At 40.2% G+C, this 12,275-nt stretch overlaps 1 protein-coding gene across 2 annotated transcripts in view; it reads left to right on the plus strand.

Moving 5' to 3' along the window:
* The first annotated feature begins 203 nt into the window (after window positions 1–203).
* LOC112054788 (visual system homeobox 2-like) overlaps window positions 204–12,275 on the plus strand; it is a 136,073-nt gene continuing 124,001 nt past the window's right edge. For both annotated transcript variants that reach the window (XM_052886086.1, XM_052886087.1), the window contains exon 1: window positions 204–856. In XM_052886086.1, coding sequence (XP_052742046.1) covers window positions 559–856 — 298 coding nt within the window. In that variant the 5' untranslated portion in view covers window positions 204–558. The remainder of the gene's footprint in view (window positions 857–12,275) is intronic.

The raw sequence follows: 12,275 nt of genomic DNA on the forward strand, positions 1-12,275 counted from the left end.
GGGGGTCGCGTCGCCCCTGCCGAAAGGCCGTATGGACCTCGGCCGCGGACGGTTTTTGCGCCGTTTTTAGCATCGTCGTGCGACGCGGGCCTCGGTTCCGAAAGGTCGTCCGCGGTACGGGGAGGGTGGTGAATTACGATTTTTCGCTCGCGAGGCTCGGGCGCCGGTGAGCCGAGGGGGGTTTTCTCGTTTTTACGAAGAGTCGGGCGGCGCCGCGGGCAGACGCGCTCCGGACGCCGCGGTGAGCGCTCGTGTCGTGCTCTGCAAAAATACGCGATCTACATTATTTTCGCGATTTTCCGCCGTTTCAAAGATAATAAAAAAATTTCTCCTTTTTAAATTTCAACGTAACTATGTAGAAAATTGGAGCTCTGAAAATCGTAAGATATGATAAGAAGTGTTTACTTTTGAACTCCCGAAACAAACTTTAGAGTAGGAAAAGTGATTCGAGAAGAAATACTAATAAGACACGTTCGCCTGAATTGTGATATATTATTTAAACATGGAGCAGAGCAGGCGATACGACCGTTGAGCCAGAGCACACCGGCGGACGGGAGCATGCAAGCGATGAGCGCGAACGCGAGCGCGCCGCGGGCGCCGCAGCGCTCCCCCTTCGGCATCCAGGAGCTGCTCGGCCTGTCGGACAACCGGGACAGCAGAGAGCGCTACTTCGAGCACCGCGATGGCGACAGAGTGTTGAACTTATCAGAGAGCCGCGAGGCGCGCTCGTACCCGCCGCAGTTCTCTCTGCCCGTGTCGATGGCCAGCCGCGTCGCGTACGCTGCGGCGTTCAACGCGCAGGCCGCCGTCGCCGCCGCCTTCCTGCCGGGCCCGCCGCTGCTGCACCCGCCGCCCGGTGAGTACTCAGCTGCGGACGCTTCCACCTGACTCAGTGACTGACTCAGTGACCTTTAGACGATCCTCCTTCTATCCATATCGCTACAGGAATTTCAGTTACATTGTGAGCTGAATTATAGATTCTATCTAGAATCTAATTCTTTAACTGTTGTTTGGTTCCAATTTTCGAGTAACATAGGTAGATGGTAACAGTCAGTTTCAGGCAGACAAAAATGACAATAATGCACAAGTTAACGTTCTTGATTAATAAACCCTCAAGATATTTTACCTACTAAGCTTTTTCGTTGATTTCACACTACACAATAGCACGAAAGATATTCCAATCGGCTGGACTTAATTGAACGGAGCAGTTTTGTGTCTAAATAATGGCTGCAAACAAATAAATAAGCTGATAAAGAATATTAAATCACACTACGCACAATGCGTCTATCTCGTGTTTTGTGAAAGGCTTTGAATTCGGCGGCGGCTGCGCGTGTTTAATTAGCGTTTTTTCTTTATTATAATTAGCCCCGCGCGAGACAAAGCCGCGCGGACAATGCGCCGCGCTCGGGTCGCGCCGCGCGGCGAGCGCGCCCGTGTGCGCCGAGCCCAACATTCGGGAGTTAGTCCATTACAATAAATATATTACATATTTCACTGTAAATATTATCGTAAAAGCCTTACGAAACATTGAGTAAAAAAGCTAAGTTTTAATACTAATAGCTAGATTACGAAGCGCGACTGTAATATGATAGGGATGTAGGAACCTACTTACATACGGAATGAAAAGTTGTTTTAACTATATATACCTACCTAAGTATGTAGGACCCGTTTGTTCTGTGCTTTGTGACTTATAATAATTCGATATATTAGATACGGATAGGCGAAGATCATCGGTGTCATTTTTGCCCGAAGGCCCACTCAGGCCAAAGCAAACATCCTCTAACATCTTTTGAGGTTTTAACCTCAGTATAGGGAAATATTATTTTTAATAAATAATGTGAGCTTTTAACAATACAACAAAACTATTGTGTTATTTGACTAACATATCAATTATCTACCTGATATATAAAAATAACATTAAATACCTAGGTACGTAGTATTTTTTACAGCCACAAGAGGATAAATATTTTTATTCAATAACGTGACCGTCATAATTATGTATGATAACTACCTATTTAAGATTTAGAAGAAGATTGGGAATTACATTGAGTTTGTCGTGAATTCACAAAACTTCATAAAATATTAAGTATATTTAATACATGTTTCAAATGTGTTAAATATGTTTGAAAATTATAAGTAGGCAAAACAAAGATAACACTTACTAAGTATCTACCTATTTGAATTAAAGAATGCAGATTCTTATTTGAATAGGTAATAAACAGTTAAAGCAATTCAGTTAGCAACGATTTCCAATATGTAGGAGTACCTATCTCTGAGTAATGTCGTCTGTAAGTCAAGTAAATCATCCTTACGGCTTTGGTACCTATTATTATTTCTAAAACGAACAACGTATAACGTTTGTAAGTACTTGATCGAGAGATCACAAATGTCAGTAAGATGCAGTAAGCGACAGATCGCTGTAACAAGCCCAACATCTCGTTCGCGCGCGCCGACGGCTCGCGATTTTGCGAATTTAGTGCAGGCGGACGGGAAATTAACGGACGATTTCTTATTATTATACATTGCCTACAATTTTTGAGATGAATTATAACCATTAACGTATGTACCTAGCATCTATCTACGAAATTGTGTAAGGTATTTATTAAAAATCCTATATTTTTCAAAAGTATATACCTAATTTAATGTCTACAAAAAATTCGTTATAATGTTGTAATTCGTTATAGAAGTAGACACTTACCTGGGCACTACCCATAGGTTAAATAAGTATCTACCAGTATTTAGCGTCATTAGTAATCGTTGTTTTGTACATAATCAATATCTATCTTAGAATCATTACTTTGAAATAGAATCAGAAAAGATAGGTAGGTACTCGTATAGGCTATAATACCTTCGAAATAATTTGATTAATCGATCCTTACGTTTTATTACCTAGGTGATGATGAAGATGATAATGATGATGATGATGATGATGATGATAATGATGATGATGATGATGATGATGATGATGATGATGATGATGATGATGATGGTGATGATGATGATGATGTCAATGGAGACACTGGGCTTGAACGTTAGCGCACTCGGGTAGGTATGGCTGACAAGTGGCTAAATTAAACTTTGATTTGTGTACCTACTGCTAAATCGACGGCTGTAGGTATCTGACATTAAACTTATTTTTTGTCAAATTGAAATTTAATTGAAAATAGAAGGAAATCATAGACATTGATGTATACTTATAGAGTATAGAGTAGGTTCACTAATAGATACCTCATCCATCCATGTAGGTATAAATATCTGTGCTCCTTGATCACGTCATAACTTTAGAACTGCAACCGATGTCATTTATCTTCTGTAAGTTTTCTAATGCTTTGTAGAATTGGTTTCATCGCTCAACCCATAGAGTCCATCAACCCGTAGAGTCCATCAACCTGTAGAGTCCATCAACCAAAAAGAAAAATTATGATTGTTTGGTGTGAATGGAATGAAACTGCACAGCCTTCACCGTTACTTCACTGACCTTATATACTTACGTACGAGTATGTAGTACCTACCCACTATTTTTTATATTGTGGTAAATAAGTAGTAGTGAAAAGTGGAATGCTAAATTAATTATTTTGAGCTATTAAGGTTATTGTGTGTTGACGGGCTCTTTTAACATAGGTACCTACATATAGGATAATCTGAAATCTTGGGAGAAATTATGGTTGAACTACGAAACTTCCAAGCGGATCTATGCCTAACCCAGGACCCAGTAAAAGGTCCGGGACCCGTTCCCGGGAATGACAACGTTGAATGTGACGCTACGACAAAGTATGTGCGACTGTGCACCGTGCAGCCAATCAATACAGCACTAAACTGCTGCCACGGGTACTGCCTTGAGATGTACTTACTTCTAGAGTGGATAATATAAGCAGAGCGTTGACAAAAGTCTGGTCACAAAGCCATAAATTCATGGTTACACAGCAGGATCAAGTAACCTGCCTAATGGAATTTTTTATTCTAACTAGAAAATTTAAGTAATCGCCCGAAAAAGTTGAAGTCGCTGGTTTTCCTTAAGCCGTCGGCTGTAGTCGTTACCGCTTACATTATCAGAGAGTTACAGAGGCAAATAGTCTCACACAGTACATAGTAAGTTTAATTGTACCTAATTGATAGGTAATTATAATCTTTTACAGAAAAAACTGATTATTTTCTATATCCTACAACACATGTAACGGTCATGTCTTATAACGAGCTTCTCTTGTTAACTTATGGGTATAGGTATGTGTGTAATTTTATAGATTTTACAATAACTTGCCTATATTGATGGAGGATACCTACTACAAGTTAAATTGTATACGTACAAAAGATAAACAAACACACGAACTATTTATTGAAAAGTTATTAAAACATTTTATGTTTTAAAAGAGCAGCTGTTGAGTTTCTTCCGTATTTCTATCGGTAGCATCAGCTGTGGAGGCTCTACGACTTTGCGCTCGTGTGGGTAAGGCGCTCTCTAGAGTCAGTAAAGTCTCAGTGGCTGTAAACAATGCGCCTCGCACAAAGCGCGCGCGCAGTGAGGAGTACATCGAATGACGCCTCAGCCAGCTTTCAATTATTGCCTAAACATAGACTTACAGACATATTTGAATTTATTTTAAAACATCGTTATATAGTAACGAGTTTAGGAATCACTGTTTTACTGATAAACATAGGTAATACTGAAGCAAGTACCTACCTACGATGTTAATTACTCCTAGCACTTTTGACGCGCACGCAGGAGCAGAAATAGTAAAACCGAATACATTAATGGTACATGGTAGATCTATCTATTTTCATTCTCCTAATGTTTGGCACGATTTTGGAACTAAATCATCCTTGAGCGTTGAGCGTCAAATAAAGCGGGAGATTTCAGCGTTGATTTAGATTTAGCTGACATTATGGTGGTTTGGTTTCTTCTACTCTTGAACTTTGAAGTAAGAAGTTCTCTAACGCTCTTAGGCACTCTTATGCAAATTATTTTGATTACCATGCTCCATTATAGGTAAGTTGGTACCTAATAAAATATCGTAAGTCAGTGATTGTGACTGAATTCTCGTAAATATTGTAGGTTTTGCCTTACCTTCTCACCTACCTCAAAGTTTATTGACGGTAGGAACTAAATAAGTAGTGTATAAGCTTGTAAGAAGTTTTTTTATACAAATTCTCTTAACAGACAAGTTAGTTACCTAAGTCATCCATTCAAGTGAAGCAGTCTTACGCTCGTGGAAGGTTGTCGTCGTTTTGTGTCAACAGTTGGTACGTCTCATAGGCGAGCTGCGCTGTAACCCAAGACTCGACAAACGCCTATTAGACGCTCGTCAATAGCGCATCGCCCGCACAAAGGAGCCTAAAAATATTTCCTTCAACAAATTCATCATCACAAACAAAAGCAACAGAAAGCAGAGCCGAGACAAAGCGTCACAAAGCGCGTTGACCAGCAGTTTAGTGAGCGAGGATCAGCTAACCTATTATCGAACTGACAATCTGTGGGGGCCTTTGTATGGGCCTTTGTGGGCACAAAGGGGCATTCTCCGAGGTGCGAAGTGCTGCTCGTCTTGTCTTTGTGTCGTTCAAAGCGTGTTTTTGCGTCGCGAGGTGTCGCGGCGCATTGACTAGGCGCACAATGTCAGACCTTCAATACGTGCCAGTAGGTACGCTGAAGGTCACCGAGGCCCGAGGTCTAGTTTCCTAAACTAATAGAGATGAGATTTGATTGTTTCATTTGTTTGTTTGTTATGATTTAACTCAAAAACTACTCGACCGATTTTGAAAATGTTTGCATCATTACAAACGTACTTCTTCACCTTGTATCATAGACGTAGAAGCCGCAGAGCGTCTGCTAGTTGTAACATCGGCACTAAATTATTGTTCCTTTAGCACTAGCTACTCAGTAGGTACCTACACGTTACACATCTCATGAAAGGACTTTCCTAATCGAACGTACATGCATTAGTTAAGACTGAATAGTTATTCGCTTCTCTGCTCCAATAAGGTGAAACATCCATAAACATAATATTACAAGAGCCTTTTTTTCTTTTAAAAAAATTTTGACATGAAAATTTTTAGAAAGCTAAAAAATAGCCTCCTGTAAAATAGTGTTTTGGAGATAATATCACGTTATTGAAGCAAATAAGCGTATTATTTATGTGCCAAATATAAAAGAAGAATATCCCAACTCTAATACAAAGTATTAGTGTAAATTGCAAAATAAAAGAAGACAATATTAATTATTATTATCATTTATTATTATCAATATTAATTATACCAAAGGAAATGTGCTCGTATAGACAATTGCGTCGGACGGGGTTTTCAAGTCGACTTGTCAAAAAATGCAAGTTAAAAGCTGATTAATAGGTGTAGTGAGATCATAGAAAATAAAATTGTTAACAGGAATACATCAGAGCCTTTTGTTACAGAAGGCTATTGCTTACTGTCATGTCTATTTTATTATGAGCAGTGATAGCCTAGTGGATATGACCTCTGCCTCCAATTCCGGAGGGTGTGGGTTCGAATCCGGTCCCGGGCATGCACCTCCAACTTTTCAGTTGTGTGCATTTTAAGAAATTAAATATCACGTGTCTCAATCGGTGAAGGAAAACATCGTGAGGAAACCTGCATACCAGAGAATTATCTTCATTCTCTGCGTGTGTGAAGTCTGCCAATCCGCATTAGGCCAGCGTGGTGGACTATTGGCCTATCCCCTCTCATTCTGAGAGGAGACTCGAGCTCAGCAGTGAGCCGAATATGGGTTGATGACGACGATGTCTATTTCAGTTATCAAGTAGCGTTGCTTTGTCTGTTGTTTGTAAAAAGGGTTTTTACTTGAATCTCCGACGTCATCGTCACAACACAGTAATCACACACTCAACACAGGGTGGCTTTCCTGCTAGTAGAAGAGGACGCTTCTCGAGTGGCGAGCTCAGAGGTTGATGTTTGATTCTGTAACTATCAATATAAGATGTCATTGATAATGGTCGGCATCATGCTCTCCGATGCACAAGATGTAACAACACCAACTTCTTAAATCCGTGCTGAGCCTTTTACCTTTTAGAGCCAGGAACTTTATTGGAAGAAAGGGGAGCTCAATATTTTCGTCGCCAGTCCCAGGCTAGAACTCGAGATCTCACGATTCGCAGCCTTGTAGCAAATCTAGGATTATTTTCTAGGGAGGGCCTGGCCCCCAACAGTAAGTCTATTATTAGTATCATAATAAAGTTCCATATCGGTAGCCCAGAATCCTAGGATGGGCACAGGTTCATTTTGGGATGGGTACCTATATACGCCTATGCATATAGGCTAACCGCTGGATCTATGACGGTTATACAAACAGAAGCAGAATACATAATATGGACAAGACAGAACTCACAGTCACATCAGGCTTAACACATACCAGGTTAAAGAATAGGCTACTGTCCAGTTACTCAATATGAAGTAATAATGGTTGTAAATCAAAATTCATTTATTTCCAAGTAGTTTCAAATATGCTTGTGATTTCCTTTTTTGAAACTTTGTCAAGTGTGACTATTGCTAAAGAATCTAGCACCGGTTTGAAAGGTAGGCTCTGTTGAGAAGATTTTAAGGCATAGAGCACATTCAAGATCGCATCGTTGGGCCGAGGCCTAAGGCAACCTGTTTATTGGATGACGGCACACACGGCACGGCACACGGCGCGACGGCAGTTGTAGGACATGCTCTTAGTTGTAGGCATCACTGGTTGCTGTTGTAACCTGCGGTCACCTCCTCTGTTACGAATGCATCATTATAATTGTTTGAAGTCATAATTGTAACGTGAATTGATAATAAAATATATTGTTTCTTTGTAATTATGTACCTAAAATACCTACCTAAGTAAATCGTTAGCAGTGGCTAATGCCAATCCTCCGTATTTATATACGAATACCTAAAAAAATTACATTTTCTTCAGAATCTGAAGTTTGAAGTTATTTTTTTGGTTACACAAATATCTTTAATAATCTCCATAACAATTATCAAAACCATACTTTTCACGCTAAAATCGCAGAAATAATTTGTGATGATTGATGATGACCTTGTGTGGAGTAGGACCAACACTGCGTTTTCCGGTTCGGGGTTGCTATTCCAACACTTTGGGAACGTCCATCGACTTGCCACTTCAGTTGCGCTGTCGATGGTTTTGGTTCTTCTGTAGAAAGCCTCGTTGCTGATTGGATTGTGCAGATATACTCCAAACATATGCCGCTACAGCGGGCAACGCCTTCTTGTGAAGTCCATAATGATTAGCGGTCAAGACTTGCTAACTATAAGTACTTATATTTTAAACACACTTCCACTTACACCCATAGTCAGAACTGATTGTACCTCAGATTGCTTAGATTGGGTCAAACGTTGCCGACCAATCACACCCCCACTCAGTCCGCTTCGCTGTGAGCCAGTTCTGCCAGCAACTGACCCAATTCAATCGTATAATTCTAGTAGCAACACAAATTACAATGAGCGCAGTGCTGTGTGTGTATCCGGCTGAACCTCACGCACACGCGCGCACACTCGTCGCCACACGACTCGCGGCGCGCGTGTGTGCAGTTAACCCTTCATTGTGGCACCAGTGTGTTTGGTCGCGCTGCAAGTTATAGACTTACTGCTACGGGCATAGCGTGATTATTGATTAATTTAATGCTGTGATATTTACTACCGATAACCCGATGCCAGAGTAAACTGTCGAAGAGAATGACTGAGACTGAGAATAAAAATATTCTGGCCAGTTTTTTTTAAACTGGACCCTTTACGCTAAAACTAAAAGAATGCTTGCGTAAGGATAGTGTACCTACCCTCCACAAACGGGCAGAGATGGAATTAGAGTTTTCGGATGCATATACTTACCTAGATAAGGGTTAGGACTCAATAACTAATTATTTTACTATCTATTACTGGTCACATATATCTACGCCTCTTTATTTAAAGTCGTACCTTATAAATAATAGAGCTGTTAGTAAGTAGTAACTCTATCACCGGCTCGAAAAGCAAATACCGAGAATGCTTACCTATTATGTTATCAGGCAAAAAATATGATTATAAATAGGTATACACATATTATTTAAATTTCTATTAGTATGCCTGTGTCTTTAAACCATTCAAGTGGTCAGTTAGTTATAATATATGTGGATCGTAGAATAGTGTTATTTTTAGTGCAATACCCACAGATGACCAACCAGAAGAAAAGCAGAAGTGCCCCAGCCCGCTCGCGCTCGTGGCGTGGGCCAGCCGCAGTACTCGACGTGGAGATTCGCGTGAAGGTGTGAAGCGAGTGCTCGCGGATATTAGCCGCGTACCGTCAGCAGCGACGAACACTGCTTGTTGATAACTATTTGTTTTGTGATTGTGTATATTAGGTGGTTTATGATTGTATATAATCTAAGGTTCCTTGATGGCACCGGGGAAGGATCGCCGGAGTTTTGATCTTCTGCCAGGGAAGGGCCCGAGAGCTGGATGAAGGATGGAAGGCACACATAAGGCAGTAGTTTATGGAACGTGTTCCTTGCCCTCCGAGGTACCTACTTTGTTTAAAAGCGATGGTTTTCAACTTACCTTCTTTGGATAGGCCGTCTGATTGCTCCGTCAATCACTAGTTACTAGGTATATAGTCCATACTCTTACAATAAAAACATCCTGCCCATCCTTATTGGAACTTGGATAATATGGAGCTTAGAACCACTACGCTGACCCAGTGCGGGTTGGCTTGTGAATATTTTTTTTTCGCCGATCGAACCTCCACCCCTCGGTGATGATTCCGACCGCTTTACCGTTGAGCTATTTTTATCTAATGTTTGATTCTTGATATCTATCTGACTATCTTAACTATCAGTTATCAATGATAGTAACCGGACTGTTCACTCCATGAAGCAACACTAACTTACCAAATCCAGGGGTGAGATTTTTTATTGTCATTTTTCTGTAGGAAGAAAGAAAACCTCAATATTCTTAATCCAGGAGTCGAACCTAGGATGTGGTGAGCACAAGTCACATAACTAACGAGACAGTCACACTTTTTATAGGTAAACATTTAAAAACCAACACGAAAATTGATTTTTTTTGCTAGTTTCATCTATAGTCTAGCACTTAAGCAGGTCCAATTGCAACTTATTAAACGTTTTCAACAGTTTCGTTAACTTCCAATTTTCAAAAAATGGTCGTGATTTTTGCGGCCGGTAGCCGGGTCGGGGTAGGGGTAGGTCTACAGGCAGGGGTTGTTTGATTGCTACAGGAGTTGTTCTAGGTCCGTGAATGTACAGTTTAGTCATTGTGGCGTCTGCGCCCACCATGCCATGCTGCTATTCTCACACTGCAATTAACTATCCTAAGTAATAAATATGTAGATTTAAGGCATTTCTCACTTTGAACTTAAAATAATAAATCAGGAAGCACTGAAAATGTAACTCTAAATGTGAGAATAATACAGTAGATTTAAAATATAGTAACCTACTAGGTATATTATTTATAAAGATATTACTCATAGTAGATACCGCTACTAATTGATTATGCTGCCTTTCGTATTTTGTTTTATTTCAATATTAAGTTTTTTTAGTTGTAGTATACAAAGAGTATTACATAAATACCAGCAAAATACACATACTCTCGTTAGGGGACCTATATGACTGTACTAGTATGTTCCAACACAAAGCTGCAGCTGATTGTCAATACATATACCTGCTGAAAAGTAAAGCTCGTCTTGAGCTGGTCATTTGAGAAGTTAGAAGATGAAAATCCAGTCACCTAGTTAACTATGTAAAAAAATATTATTATAATAATAAGTAATGAACTGAAAAGAGAAAAACAAGTATCACAATATATATATAAGTTCTGACTAAATTTTTTGTCGCGCTGCAAGCGCGGACAAATAATGTTTTCTAACGGGCAAATACCAAGGTTTTATTTTTCGAACTTTTTAGTTTCTTTAAGCCAGATCTTTTATTTTAAATATAATTAACCTACAGAATACATTCTAGTTAGTAAATATTACTCCGATGGGTCTTAGCCACCCCCACCTTTTTTCATTTACGAGCGCCATTTTGAAGCGTTTTTCACGTTGGGTCATTTTACAGGCAATTTTTGTTCAAGAGCTTGTAGTCTATTAGATATGCCTAGATACACTTGTGTATTTTCAGTGTCAATGTAATATGGTACAGGAAGTATTTGTAAACATTGTTTACAGACCGCAATTTGCGCACTGTACCTGCCGTGGCTAGGCTGTGCCCTCGGAAACACTTACATATTACGGCGACTCGATTTGAATATTGAATAACTGTTGAATTTTAAAATCCAGCGCAGCACCCGTCGAGTTAATCTCGCCTTAGCTCTCAGCATCTCTCTCGTCTTAGCTCTCAGCATCTCTCTCGTCGTCGCACTTTACTTTTTATCATCTAAACGTTTTTTAGTCTTAGCTCCGGGTCACTTCACTCATCATTAGGTGCTACATGTATGTATCTATACTGAATGAAACTGACTGGACTACTCATCTTATTGTCGAGAATGAGCACAACTCCACAAAATGAAATTCAAAATCACACCTAATTGAATGAAATTTAGAATAGAGAAAAGCTACTTTAGGTACGTAGGCGCTCCAACTTAGATCGCATCTAAAGCTTTCTTTTAAGCGTGATTTTACAAGTCTACGAGTATGTACGAGTAGCATTAAAAAATTCACGGTTCCTGAGAGATTTTTAAAATTCAATTATTACGTGTTGTGGGTCCGGACCTTAGAAATCTGCTACCTCCCAAAGCAATCATAGTTCAAATTCTTTATAAGTACTTACAGTTTTTATAATTCAATGTAATCCCGAATTAAGTAAACACAAAAAGCTTTATACGTGGATGCTGAAGGGCCTAGAGATTTGTTATCTGCTACCTCCCAAAGCCACCAAGCAAACACCAAAATTGCCCACCACATACTTTCCTATGGCAGCAGCAGGGGCTGACAAATTATCAGTATTTCTATATTGACGACTGGTTTAGCTGTGCAGCCTCTCAGTCCAACATTCTTCAGCATATTTTATCTGCCACCTATAGGGTCAGGTCTTATTCCTGAAATTTCCTTCTTCAGCCTTTATTAAACTGAATTATTTGACTTTTGCTTAGGTGGGAATAGTATGGAGAAGTGTCGTGATACAGCTGAGCTAGAGGCACGGTGCGGGGGCGGCGGGGGAGGGAGGTGTAGGTGTAATAATGGGGAGCGCCTCGACACCTCGCCACAAAGCCGCCGAGCCTTAATAGCTAGTTGCACTCCGCTAGCTGATGCCGCGGCTCCGTCTGCACACTGCACA

This window comes from Bicyclus anynana, chromosome 16 (genome assembly GCF_947172395.1).
Source record: "Bicyclus anynana chromosome 16, ilBicAnyn1.1, whole genome shotgun sequence".
NCBI classification, from domain to species: domain Eukaryota; kingdom Metazoa; phylum Arthropoda; class Insecta; order Lepidoptera; family Nymphalidae; genus Bicyclus; species Bicyclus anynana.